We start from the raw sequence: 14,387 nt of genomic DNA on the forward strand, positions 1-14,387 counted from the left end.
CTTTCCAAATCTTCCATTCTACATTTCTGTATGGTGGACTCCTGGACTGGGCAAGAATTGGACTAGACAATTCCCAAGATCCCTTCTAATCTTTGCAACCTAGGACTCAACTGAGTGAATTTCTGCACTAAGCCGGGAATTGGGCTTTATGCTTTCCAAAGTCACTTCCAAACCATCCATTCTGGGATTTTATAGTAAGCCATTTTGTTATGTGAACTCAGCTGTTGTGGTTGTTTAATTTAGGCTTAAGATGTGAACCTTGCCTTAGGTGGCCAACTGAAGCTTTGTTGGGAGAGTGGAATTGACGTTTTTTGGAATGTTCATGCCTCCTTCCATGAAGAGACTGAGCCATTCCTGTTGCAAATCCTAAGGAAAAACACAGGTACACATAACCACTGTATTGTCCTGCATTTCAAACCCATATCTATGATTTCCAGAGATATTTGGAGTCAGGATGGATCAATGCAGTAACAGAACTGATAAGCATAGCAGGGGAAAATTATTTTAGCAATACCAATTGCCTCGAGAAACTTAGTTCATGTTCCTTGAAAGTCTTCTTTGCCCTTGCACTGAAAAAGGACTAATTCAAATGTTGACAAACAACACATATCAATGACCCATTGCAGCATGTCAGGTGTAGAACTTTCTTCCCAGTGAAAACATAATAAAGAACATGTAACTCCTTAACATACAGTGATTGATCCAGGATCATATTAACAATTCCACTGATGTCATTTCCAAACACAGTAATAAGAGAAGACCAAATCATAAGAGTTAATGGTCAAACTCCTGAGTTACATGTAAAACAGTATGGTCATAGTAACCAATCCTTGTAAAACATTCTTGCAGGTGTCTAGTGGACACAATTCAGTTTTTTTATTCTTAATTGATTAAGTGCCATCAAATTGGTGTTGAATCTTAGTGACCATATTGATAGACCCCCTCTAGAATGATCTGTCTTCAATTTGGCCTTTTTAGATATCTTGGTGGTGCGTTCATTGCTGTGGTAATCAAATCCACCCACCTTACCATTGGCCATCCTGTTCCTCTTTTTCCTCCAATTTTTCCAAGCATTATGGACTTCTCAAGGGAACCAGGTCTCCATGTTATGTGTCCAAAATATGATAGACTTCTTGGTGCTCCCTGAGCTTGGTTGTTTGGTTGCAAATGTTTCATTACCCAATTAGGTAACATCATCAATACACAACATCTCCTGTTTTCTTTCTTGCATTTCATTTGTTAATAATGCTCTTCACCACTTACTCTGTGGAAAGGTATCATGAGGTGGGGGAAAAAAAACACAAGGTAGAACTGGTCAAATCATGCGGGGAACTATAAAACCAGATGGAACGGTATGTGAAAATAATTTTTCACACTTATAAGAATTCTATTAGCAGTATCAAAACAACCCACAGGGGCAGGCTGCTTCTTTTCCACAAAAGAAGCAACCCAGCAAAAACAAACCAAGCCTATTCCACTTCGGACCAACAAAACCCAAGAAAATGGATCAGAGTATTGCTGCTTTAGATTGCCTGTAGATTGGTCTCCTGTTTGAGAGTAGAGTACTTGCTGGAATTCTGGTGTTGTATTCTTAAGTTTCCTCTATTAAATATCACTGATCAGTTCCCTGACAGAGTTGTTTTTTGGAATGATTGTTTTCAGTCTACAAGGCTAGGAGATGAGTCTGACACAATGGCTTTTTGCAGCCATCAAATAGAACAAGTTAGCACACATGGCAAGATAGACATGCACAGGCATGTGATTGTATGAGTGAAGTTTTTAATTCAGAAAGTGAACAATAAAAGTTATAAATCTCCATTTGTTTCTACCTGTCTTGATATCCTGGATAAAACAGTATCACCAGTTAAAAAACCCTCTTTATGACTTTCTGTGTAGCAAATATTCTTGTTTTCTTAACACTGACATTGTATACCTCATTCCAGTTTCACTCTTTCCTGGGCAGAGTCCACTTTTACAACACTGCCATGGATGGAGTGTATTTGGATGAAAAAGGGGAATTGGTCACTAAGTTTGATAGCATGAACTGGGTGACATTTCCCAATCACTCCCTTGGCACCATGAAGTTTGGGAAGATGTGATTGGGTGGTCCAAGCGGTTTAATCAGGTGGGCAAGAGAATTCATTTCATTGTAACTTTTTGACATCTACTAAAACTAACTAAATGGTTAGGGACGGTATCATTTTCTGATAGTAGAGATTGGACGTCCTCTTTAGGTTACCTTCCGTTCTAGCTGCATTGATGTAATCCATTTTCTGGTTTCTCTAAACTTTAAGTAAAGGCAACAACATCAACAATGGAGGAGGAGGAGGAGGAGGAGGAGGAGGAGGAGGAGGAGGAGGAGGAGGAGGAGGAGGTTGTCAAATTGGTTAAGCTTAGGTACAACACAATGTCTGCTAGCAGATTTTCAGTTAGGATAGACTTAATAGGAAATGAAGTGTAAGATGAATTGTAGAGGATCAGAATAAAGAAATATCTTTACTAGTTTTCTCTACTTCCAGCTTCCAGGAAGTCCAAATAATATCCACACCCCTCATGATGCCTTTACTGGAAGTAATTTATAGCCACCACAACTGTAGCTATGCAGTTTTGTCTTCCATGTAATCATTCCCTTGCTATCATCTTGGTACCCAGTGAAAAATCTCCCCCATTTTCTATGCTGAAACTCCTGTTCCAGGTTCCCTGGAATTAGCCTGTTGAATACTTACCCAGTTTTAAGTTTGGGACAAAGGTGTTGACTTCCCTAAAGACAGACAGCAGTTCTTCTCTTCCCTACCTCTTTACATTTCCCTTTCCCGAACATGACTGGATCCATGTGTAAAGACGTGCCTTTTCTGCTGAAGTGCCCACCCTCTTTGATAATGAAGCTCAAGCTCAGATACTTTGGTCACTGAATGCGAAGAGAGGACTCTTTGGAGAAGACCCTGATGCTGGGAAAGATTGAAGGCAAAAGGAGAAGAGGACGGCAGAGGATGAGATGGTTAGATAGCATCACTGAAGCAATGAGCATGAAACTGAGCAAACTCAGGGAGGCAGTGAAAGACAGGAAGGCCTGGCACAATGTGGTTCATGGGGTCACTTAGAGTCGGACATGACTTAATGACTGAACAACAACAACAAACCCACCGTCTGGAACATACTCCCTCTGGAGATCAGGATGGCCCTGACCCTGCTGGCCTTTCATAAGTCCGTGAAGACCTGTTTCTGTGCCTGGGCTTGGGGCCCCGAGTGTGTGTGCAGGGACCTGCTTCTTGGTTGTAATCCTAATTTGGGTTCAATATTTTAATTTTTGTAATTGTTTTAATTTTATTTTCATTCTGTTCATTGCCTAAAGTCACTGGTTGAGATGGGCAGCCATATAAATAAAATAAAATAATAACATGGTATGGGTGTTCCTTGTGTACAGAAGGAACCATCTCCTCTGTGGAAGGTGGGTGACTCCAAAGAGTGGGAAGAACTTGGACATTCACTCTAAATGGCAGGAATAACTTCCTATGAGTAAGAAGAGTTCAACAGAGGAGCCAATAGCCCAGAAAGGATAGATTCACTGGAAGAACTGGAGCATCTGGGATGCTTTCATTTAGATTCTGCACTGAACAGGAGACTGGGCTTGTTGGCTGACATGCCTCCTTCTAGCTCTGGGATTCTATATTATTCACACGTTTTGAAGAAGGCAAACTTTTAGGTACCTGCCAGAGAGAGAGAAGCTAGAGGGAGCAGTAAGTAAGGCAGATAACCCTCTCTTGGGATAGGATCAAGAAGTCTACTCTGTTTCAGAAGTAGCTGCCTTCAACCAAAAGTAATTCTTTCAAACAAGATTGTTGCAGAGTCTTCTTTAACAAGATTTATTGCAGTAAAAGCAATAGGGTTACAGTAATTTTAATAACTGAATAGTTACCAGTGGAGAACCAGTTTATCCCACAATATATTAGGGAGGAGGCTTTTGTAATTTCTTCCTAACAGCTTTCCTATGAACCAGCGAGGACATGATTCTTTGCACTGATAATGGAGGAGCTTGTAGGTGGCTATTTACAAAACTGTCTCCTGAAGCCTTATCAGTCTGGGAAATGACAGTTACACATTCCAGTCTATTAAAACAATTGACAAAATAATTTTATAATAATACCTTTCAAAAATATCCCATATCTTAAAAAACAGCTTAAAAATCCCTAACAACAGGTGGATCATCCAAACTTCAGTGAATGGACATTGTAAAACACCATTGAATGGAAGGTCTACAAGTTCAAATGAGCCTCCAGTTGGTGCTGGCTGCAGCTAAACAAGCATGGATTCCAAGGTCAGGAATGCTCTCTCTTGGATCTCTGCATAGCAAACTTGATCTCAGCCTCAGAGTTGCCCCATTTCTACCCATTGAACACAATGTTTGCTTATATGTAGGGTTCTTTGTGACTTGGTTATCGGTCTGTTGAAGTGATGTTGAACACATCTCTTGCTGTCACAATGGTGAGTATTCTAATCACGTGTGAAAGATAATGGAAAAATATCCTCCAGATCTAACTCAATTCCTGGTGACTTGATATACAAAAGGTGTAGTTTTCCAGGCAACCATACAGAATTGCCATTGCTTTCTTCCAGGATGCTTTTTGGACTTCCCAGTCTAACCTGCAGCCCTGGGATTTACTCATGGTCTGAGGATGACCGAGGGGAGATAGGATAGCAGTCTTCAAATATCTGAAGAGCTGTCACATAGAAGACGCAGTCTTAGTCTAACACAGTGAGTATATGGGCCAATACGTGGGTTAACAAGAAAAGGACTGCAATCACCTTAAAGCTGGTCCTCTACCATTGACTTCCCTACTCCTCATGACTTTACATAATCTATTACAATTAGAGAATTATAGAAATTACTATTATGTATGTAAGGCTTGAGTTTGTGATATGGAAGTGGTTCTCCTCTTTCCAGATGCAGAGAAATGCACCAAGGGTCCAGAGGATAAGCATCCAAGCAAAGACCCAGATCAATGTCTCCCCAAGCATGGCCCTAGGTGCCATTAAAAGTCATCACAAACTTGCAGAGATGCACCTATGACTTTTGTCTGACTTTTGCGAGTTTTCAGAAACATGTTGTCACCAGTCCACCATCTGCTTCTGGAGCCACAAGGCAGCAGATGCTTCCTTCCCTTGTAATTAAACTAAATCATGGCCCTCTCATTCCTCCAAAGCTCAAGGGATTTTGCCCAAAGATCCTCCCTGAATTCCCAAACATGGAAAGCCATGTGCTATAATCTCTTGCCAAGTCTTGCCTGGAAAGGCAGATGCCCAAATAAATTCTTCATCTTAGGCCACTGAGAATTCAGGAGGAGATTCGGAGCTGGCAGAGACAGCCTCCCACTTCATTATTGGCTCCCCACTTTGCTGCCAAGCTGTCGTGGACACCTCCTCTTGTGTTGAGAGACAGAGCCTGCTTTCTCAAATGCCATCAAGTGTTACAATGAGAAAAGGGATTGTGGTGGGTGTAATCAAGACCCAGGAGCATCTTCTTCTTCTGCTGCTGCTGCTGCTGCTGCTTCTGCTGCCCAGTGCAACAGGTGGGAGAAGATGTCCCCTCAATTTCATCAAGGACCGGAATGCAATGTACAATTATTATCAGTCAGGAGATCTCAACATTGGTGGGATTGTTTCTGCAACACCAATTAAGTTCCACCCAGCAGTCTTCTATAAGCCTCCCATCACTAGTCTTGTTGGGTATGTCCTGAAAGGTTTTTTTAGATTTGTTATTACTGTATGTATAAGTATCTCAAGGCAGCAAACATATATATTCCTTCTTCCTCCTATTTTCCCCACAACAACAACCCTGTGTGGTGGGTTGGGCTGAGAAAGAATGACCAGCTGGTTCTTTTTTCATAGATATGAACCACCCTGTCCATCAAGGACTATTCCGTTTTCCACTTTTCAGGGCCTACCAAGCTGGGCTCTGAAGGTTTTGGTTTTAGGGTTCCATGAGGTTTTTTACCTCAAAGAACAAGCCCTTCTGCTCCTAAATTAAGCCAAGCCACACATGCTTTGGTGCCAAGAAGGGTCTGTCTTGGTGTCTTGCGATGCTGGTGAGTGCCTCCCTCTTCTTGCCTGTAGAGCCAAGATGGCTCACTGTAATTTGCAGAATAAATACGCTGCAGATGTGTATAGGACTGTGCGTTGAAAGAGTGCCAGTGCTGTTACAGATGTCATAAGTTGGCTTGCAATGGAAATTACCAGATGACCCCTGTGCTTTACTTCAGGGCGGGGCCATTTGTCTTCTGGTTTCTCCTGTCCTTCCTCTTTGCCACTGAGGAGATCAACCAAAACCGCAGGCTCCTATCCAATGTCACTCTGGGCTACAATTTCTATGATACCTATTATGATGCAAGGATGACCTATGATACCATGGCAGACCTGCTCTCACCCGGGGAAGCAAGTGTTCCCAACTACAGCTGTGGAAGGAGGAGCAGCCTGGTGGCAGTGATTGAAGGGGCAGAAACTGATGCTTCCAGTCAGATTTCCATCATGTCGAGCATCTACAAAATCCCACAGGTATGAATCAAGGTAGGCTGGAACTGGGGTGTGCTCAGATTGGCCTAGAGAAGCCAAGGGGTGCATGGAAATGGCTGGTTTCCCCTTCTACATAAAGGACAGTGCTGGGGGGGAGTTCCTATATTCTCTGTCTTGTTGACCCTTGGGAAACCCAGTGTGCTCCTAGGCTGAGTTTGGTTTCTTGAAGTTGTCTCAGTGAAGGGTCTTCTTGGGGTCGCTGCTAAGTGCCGGAATGAGAATGAAAGGATCTCCAAAGGATGGGTGTCCAGCGTATGCTTGAACATATGTCTTTGTTTTTTGACATAGCTGTTCTGTAATTTCAGTTCCTTCTTCCACATGTTGTGCTCTGGAACATCATTCCTTTGGCAATCTTCCAATCTATCCAATTCTTCCATTTTTTTCTTCTTTCTACAGAAAAGATGTTAAATTGCGGAAGAATAAATGGCTTCAAATTGAAGTTCTAAACGTGTGTTTGGTGTCCTCGGTTTGGTCTTTGTGAACCAGCCCTTCTATTGCTCTCCCTCTTCTCTCCTTCTCTCTCTTTCTCTTTTGGGTACCCACACCTTTCCCTCTGTTCCATTCGCATCTCCTTCTCTCCATCTCCCTAGCTGCCAATATCCAATCTTCCCACGCTGGACCTTCCTGTCTCTCTCACCTGCATCATCTTCTCCCCAGGAAATCCTTTTTCTGCTCCTTCTTAGGTCAGCTACGGTTTTGTTTCTGAAGCTCTGAGTGATAAAACTCACTTCCCGTTTGTCTATCGGGTGGTCCCCAAAGAAGAACATCTCTACCAAGTGATTGCCAAATTACTCGTGCACTTTGGGTGGAATTGGGTCAGCCTCGTTTCTCCAGACACCGAAAACGGAGAAAGGTTCACGAGGACTTTGACCCCAATCCTAACCAGGAATGCAATTTGTGTCGCCTTCTCACTGAGGATCCAAGGACTGAAAGTGGAAATCCCATTATTGCCCTTTGAAATATTATTCATGTGGAACAATGTCACTGTCTTCATTTATTATGGGGAGATACGTTTCTTTTATGGGGTTATAAAAACTTTACAGATCATCGTTTCTAAACTACAGACGATACCCATTGTGGGGAGAACCTGGATCACAACAGCTTTGTGGGACCTCACTTTGAATTTGTCTTATGACATGTTCTCCAACAAGCAAATCCATGGCTTTTTTTCTTTCTTAGTTCATCAGGAGAAAACGGTTAAAAATGAGAATTTTGAAGCATTTTATGATGCTATGAATGAGTTTGGACTGGGAGCCTTTAAATGCTTGCTTTCAAAACACGTTTTGTCGGTAAAATGGCGGAGAAGGTGCAAGAAGGAGAGGATTCTGGAGGCCCTGACCGAAGAGTTTGTTGACACTACTCTGTCCATGGACAGCTACCGCATTTCCAGTCTTGTGCAGGCTGTGGCAAGGGCCATCGATACGGCCCTCTCTTGGAGAACCCAAAGGATGAGACCTGGACATGCAGACAGGCTCAGAGCACAAAATATCCCAGCATGGCAGGTACGGATTTTTCCTGAGAAATCATCCTGCTTTTTTGAGGTGCCATCCAAGGGTGGAGAACAGCTGAAATGTTGTGGTAGGTTAAGCTTCTGAGATATCAAAGAAATCCATTTTGTAATTTCTTGGAGGAAGTTCCATTTTTGGTGTCTCCTGGGCTACGTCTCCATGTTTCTTTGTAACAAGCTTCAGTGCAGGCAACCTTATTCTGTTGTTTTTGTGCTGTTCTAGATGCTCGGTTATTCTTTGTTTCAATCCCTCTTGTTTTGCAGTGAGAGGGCTTTGTTCTTTCTGAAGAGAAGGGTCTACTGTCTGAGCTAATTCTGGCAAGGCTTCCAGGGCTTTCTTTGCCCTGGGTAAACCTTTGCAGTTCTTCCAATTCCAGTTCTGTAAACACTTCATTTTGTGTTATAAATCAACATTGACCTGCTAGCCTCTCTTCTGTCATTTCTGATTCTGGATGTTCTTTCCAGAAGTGGTGCATTCTCTTCCGATATCCTCTTCTCATTGGACTTGATTTGTAACAGCAGATCATTATTTCTTTCTTTTCACTCTTTGTATATTTGTGAGGGGTAATCAACTTTTCTTCCAGTAGTTGTGCAGCTGCTGCCCCTGGTTGCCTGGCCAACAGTCCTGAGTCCTGTACCCTACTTGTCACCAGATGTCCAGCAACTAGTACACCTAGCACAGTCCTTGTTGATCCAGGTGGCAGCTGATACGGTATTATTTTCTGTAAATTATGTCTCACCATGTTGTTTATGGGAGAGACACACTTCGCCTGGCTCCTCTGATGAGATCTTTCCAGTATGGCTGGACCTCTGGCATAGCTCTCATCCTCCTCAGAGTACACAAGCCCCACAATCACGCCAAGGTAGTGGCTCACTGGGGGATGATGATGATGATGATGATGATGATGATGATTTATTTCTATTTCAAATTTAGTCACTGTCCATCTCACTCTTATTATTTGATTTATTCAATTTACATAGATGCCCGGTCTCTGGGCAGCTCACACAATTAACAACAAACATAATAAACAGTTACAAATAAACAACTAAAAATAAAAATTATTGGAAAAACCAATTAAAAGTTATTATCCTTTCCATGAGACCTAAGATGTTTCAGTCAGACCAGGATGGAAATATTAGACCTAGTTTCCGGTTTTTCTGGACATTGTTGGTTTTTCTTCTCTGTAGCTTCATCGTTTCCTAGGAAACACCCATTTCTACAATTCCTCTCTGAAAGGAGTGTACTTGGATGAGAAAGGGGAGCTGAGGGCCGAATTTGATATTGTGAAGTGGGAGACATACCCCAATAAGTCCACCCATGCTGTGAAGTTTGGGCAAATAGACCAACGTTGGGGTTCCTCAGAGATGGATTTCACCCTGGACCAGGATGGGTGGTCCAGGCATTTTAACCAGGTAGGCACAATCCATTCATCTCATTTGGGTGAAATTCTAATAGTTGTTTTAATTTGTTAACGTTCAAAAAGACATGAAGGATCATTTTTTTAAAAAAGTACTAGTACATAATATTATATTTAAAGTAACTAGCAATATTACTATATTACTATATCACTACTGTTATATAGAGTTTGAGAAAGAAATCTGTTTCACAGGAAGGGTTACAGAGGAAAGAGGAAAGAGAAAAGAAAGAAAAACTCTATATTGAACTACCTAAAAAGGACATCCGAAAGAAAAATGCCTAAGAAATAGGGGGGAAATGACAATCAACAAAAACAATGAAAAGTCACTAAACAAGACTAGAAACTCAGAAAACCACCCCAAATTCTATCATATATGTATAGAAATGTCTAGAGTTGTCGTATTTTTTTTCTCTTGAGTAGCAGATATCTCTTTATTTCATGTCCACAATCACCATCCCTGTGAATTTTTAAGCCAACAACCATCAAATCTGCTTCTTCAATTTCTTCTCTGTTTATTTCCACTGGCTTGGCCTTGCCTATTGATAGATTCTTGGCTTTTTAAATAGTGAGCAGTCCACCTGGTTTGCCCTCTCTTCTTTCACTGTCAAGAAGAAAGTTCTGAAGTCTTTCTGAAGTCCAGGCGTCCAAGTGAAATCATCCATGTAGCTGTGGCTGATTTTTTCCCTGGCAAGTTTAATTCCAATGTCTGTTTCTTCTAACCCAACATTTCTCCTGACCTATTCTGCAGAAAAGCTAAGTAAAGAAGGGGAACCCTCCTTTCCCAATTCTGAACTAGTTGCTCCTCCTAGCTAGTTGCTCCTTATTCCATTCCAACTGTTGCTTTCAAGCCATCACAACATTTCTTCAGTATACCCATATTTTAAGGGCCATTCCCAGTTCAGCATGGTCTGCACACTCAAAAGCCTGTGCGTAATCAGTAAAGCAAAAATAGACGTATTTTGGAAGTCTCCTTCCCTTTGGCATTCCTAATGACCTCCAGGATAGAATTTATTTATTTATTTTTCCTCACAAAGCAGCCACACTCTGAGTTGATGTTTTTATTAAGCTCTCCTCTATAATGTCAAGGGGATCTTTCTGGATTACCCTGCAAGAGCCTGCAAGACTGGGTATTGAAATCAGAGCCCCATCCCCAGCACAACCTTAAGAGTAAATTGTTTGGAAGTTCTATCAAGTTCCAGTGTGATAGGGTAAAGTTTAAGGAGATTTGAGTGCAAGACCACTCTCAGCCATGGAAACTCACTGAATTACTGTGGGTCTATTACTAACGCTCAACTTAATCAGCTTCATAGTGTTGTCGTGGGGAAAGCTGGGGAGGGAAGGCCACGTTCACCATCCTGAGATTCTGGAGGAAATGCGGGTTACATATCAAATAGATAAGCAATAAGAGCTATTCTGTTATACGAAGATGATAGTTAATGATGGGTTGAAGAGCCACAAGCATTCATTGGATTTAAAGGGGAGGCAAGAGAGAGAAAAATATGTATTCTCAATTGATTGAAATTCTCGGTGGGGATGGCAGAATTCTCCTTCTGTGGTGTCCGGGATTGCAAAAAGCATCCTACAAAAATCCAGAAGAAAACTGGCTCCCTGTCCTGCTGAATCTTTCCCCAATAAGGGGGGGATTTTCATGGACAGCATCTAGCAGGTGGTGGCAATGCCTTTCTTGTTTTTTTGGTTCTTGTTGTTAGACATTTCGTCATTCCAGATGTACTGGGAGATGCCATCCTGGAGAGGCCAAGATGGTATTGGAGGGGAAGCCGCTTTGCTGCTACGGCTGCTCCTTGTGCGCAGAAGGGACCATCTCTACTCAGGAAGGTAGGTATGTCCTGAACAAGGAGCAGGACTTTGTGAACTGGGCCAAGAATCACTGAGATGTATTCTGAGACAACATTCACTGTCTTGACTAACGAACATGTGAAATGTGTGCTCCAAGAGATTTACAGTTCAAGTATTCTATCCCATTGTTGCACTGAAAAATTTGGCAAGAGGAAATCATTTTACAATGATTAAAATGAAAATTTCATCAGAAGGTTAACAAAACAAAGTCAATATGGTCTCAACATCAGGAAATACTTCCTTAGGTCCCTTTAAACTGATTGAAACACAGTGTTTGAACCCAAATATCAGGGAGAGGCTCATGAAGCAGATAGACAGGGTGACTGCTTAGGGGATGGAGGTCCACTAGCAAGGTCCTGCACTGGATAAATCCATTTCTGGTCCACATGCAGCATGCTTCAGTTGACAGGTAAGAACAGTAGGACCTCTCTTACTGGAGTCAGCCCTGAAAGAGAAGCTTAAAACCTCCTGCTCCCAGACTGTTGGATTGGACCCCAAACCAAATTAATAACCAGTATCTATGGCGCAATCCTCAAATGACACAATTAAAAGTAACCAACCGAAGTTTGCAGGCGCCCTTTGTAGGATTTGGGATTTATAACATCACTGGGACCAAATCAAGCTGAAGACACTAGCCAGCACTTTCTAGCCCTTCTCTCCCTTAAGTCAACTTCTGGGTTTTCTTCATGTACCATTGCTTTGCTAGTGACAAAAGTGTGTTCATTACAATAATTTGATCAAGGTTCCTTGTACTCTGCATTTTCTCAGTCAAGGAGCATTTGTCAGTCAATGCCCTGTCTGGGTTTTGTGCACCAGAACTCAACCAGAGATGGAAAATGTGTAGAGGAAAATATACTATTTATTCCAGAAGGGTGGTATTAATCATGCTACACTCATCTGTTTTCTTTTCAGATGCAGATCATTGCACCAAATGTCCTGATGATCAGCATCCAAATAAGGCCCAAGATCAATGTATCCTCAAGATCCAAACCTTCCTGTCCTACAAAGAACATCTGGGGATCATCCTGACTTCCCTTGCCCTCTTCTTTGGCTTAACCACAGCCTTTGTGTTAGCCATCTTCATGAAATTCCTGGAAACTCCTTTAGTCAAAGCCAACAATCAAGATCTCTCCTTTGTCCTCCTCATCTCCCTCCTCCTTTCTTTCTTGTCCTCCTTCCTTTTCATTGGTCAGCCAAGGACTACCACTTGCCTCCTCCGACAAACTGTCTTTAGCATCATATTCTCCATTGCTGTCTCTTCTGTGTTGGCCAAAACAGTCATGGTGGTGCTGGCCTTCTTGGCGACAAAGCCAGAGAGTAAGGCGAGGAGATGGCTGGGGAAGAGCCTGGCCAACTCCATTGTTCTTTCTTGTTCTTGTATCGAAGTTGTCATCTGCACATTCTGGCTGGGAACCTCTCCTCCATTTCCTGAGTCTGACATGCACTCCCAGCCTGGAGAGATCATCCTGCAATGCAACGAAGGCTCTGTCCCCATGTTTTATGGGGCCCTCAGCTACATGGGCTTCCTGGCTGCCATCTGCTTCATGGTGGCTTTCCTGGCCAGGAATCTCCCTGGGGCCTTCAACGAAGCCAAGCTGATCACCTTCAGCATGCTGGTCTTCTGCAGCGTCTGGGTCTCCTTTGTGCCCACCTACCTGAGCACCAAGGGCAAGTACATGGTGGCCATGCAGGTCTTCTCCATCTTGGCCTCCAGTGCTGGCCTCCTGGGCTGCATCTTCATCCCGAAGTGCTACATTATCATTCTGAGGCCAGATCTAAATACAAAGGAGCAGCTAATGGCAAAAACTGGAGATGGCTTGAAAGTGAAGGCCAAATAACTGCAGTGGACTTACCGCTGGACCTGTGTTAATTTAGCAATTTAATGTCAGCTAGGTATGCATTATTGTACTTGTGGTGGAGAAGTAGATTTGCTCTACATAGTGCTTAAAGAAATCACTGCTTCACCATCTGCAAGCCATTTTAGCTGCTCCCTTTTTTCCCCACTGAGGGTACAGGAGGATCATAGCAAAGTTCCCACTCCAGCTTTGTGGACTGAAGACTTGCAAAGGTTGCTCTGCCCAAACTCAGCCAAGTCTGTCCCGTTTGAAGAAGATCCTGGGCAGCCAAGACAGAGAAGATTTTGCATGAAATTCCACAGGAGGTGAATAGAAAGGAGCATCACTATAAGAGATTCACTGGGGCTGAGAAAGTTAAGGGACTGTTTCCAAGCATGACTCATGAAAATCAGATGGATGTTTCTGTAATGGGCTGAGAATAACCCTGACAGATAGGAGAAAGAGCCACAGCCTGGACAATGGTCTTATAAGAGAAATATGAGTGCAAAGCAGGAATGTAATTGAAGAAACACCTCAGAGCTGACCCTCCCTACTTCTATTTAGGATAAAGGCGGGGCATGGGGAGGCACATTCAGAGTTGCAGGATTCTGTTCCTGGAACCCTATAATAAAAGTAGTTTAGTCTTCGTGACTTTGGTGTTCAAGTCTGGTCTACCTCAAACGGCTGACAGTTTCAATGCCAGGCTTATTTGGGGAAAAGGCCATTAGCCCTTCAATTTCTGGTTCTTTGAAAAGAGGTGCAAACAACTCACCGAGGTTCTGCCTTAATGAATTCACTCATAAAAGCAGAAATTTTGCTTATTCAGTTTCCAAGAACCTGATTAAACCTGATTAATGAAACTCTGTGTGAATCTTGCTTCTCTGGTCATGAGCTGCTGTTAGGGGTTTGACATGTAAGCAGGAACCACAACTCTTGGGTACGTTTCATACACTGCTCTAAAGCATTTTCCAGATAGGGAGTGTAAACTTTAAACATATCTTCTTCCACCATAGAGCATCAGAAAGCCATGTATGTTAGAATCCATAGCCTGGAGGGAGATTGCTGCATTATATGGAAGAACAAGAATTTTGGGGAAGAAATCGTGCTATGTTCTGAATGAATGTGATCCAGGGAAATTAAATTATTCCACTTCTTGACAGAACAGGTGGATGGGAATGAGAAGAGAAGTGTAGAAAAAATCGT

General features: G+C 42.5%; 1 protein-coding gene across 1 annotated transcript; it reads left to right on the forward strand.

The window, feature by feature from the left end:
* Window positions 1-6,387: 6,387 nt before the first annotated feature.
* On the forward strand, window positions 6,388-13,187 carry LOC148214483 (vomeronasal type-2 receptor 26-like). The gene is made up of 5 exons (XM_088151358.1): window positions 6,388-6,549; window positions 7,251-8,069; window positions 9,263-9,487; window positions 11,202-11,328; window positions 12,262-13,187. The coding sequence occupies exons 1-5, from the start codon at window positions 6,388-6,390 to the stop codon at window positions 13,185-13,187; spliced, it is 2,259 nt and encodes a 752-aa protein (XP_088007484.1).
* The last annotated feature ends 1,200 nt before the right edge of the window (window positions 13,188-14,387 follow it).

This window comes from Python bivittatus, unplaced genomic scaffold (assembly GCF_059951505.1).
Source record: "Python bivittatus isolate LINGU-HERP-01145 unplaced genomic scaffold, Pbiv_v1 ctg000650_np1212, whole genome shotgun sequence".
Taxonomy (NCBI): Eukaryota; Metazoa; Chordata; class Lepidosauria; order Squamata; family Pythonidae; genus Python; species Python bivittatus.

Bases quoted from the DNA above. Each gene is read 5' to 3' on its own strand.
- LOC148214483 (XM_088151358.1), top strand. From the start codon at position 6,388: ATGACCTATGATACCATGGCAGACCTGCTCTCACCCGGGGAAGCAAGT. The intron at 6,550-7,250 runs GTATGAATCAAG...GCTCCTTCTTAG, and splicing joins GCATCTACAAAATCCCACAG to GTCAGCTACGGTTTTGTTTC. The intron at 11,329-12,261 runs GTAGGTATGTCC...TTTTCTTTTCAG, and splicing joins GACCATCTCTACTCAGGAAG to ATGCAGATCATTGCACCAAA.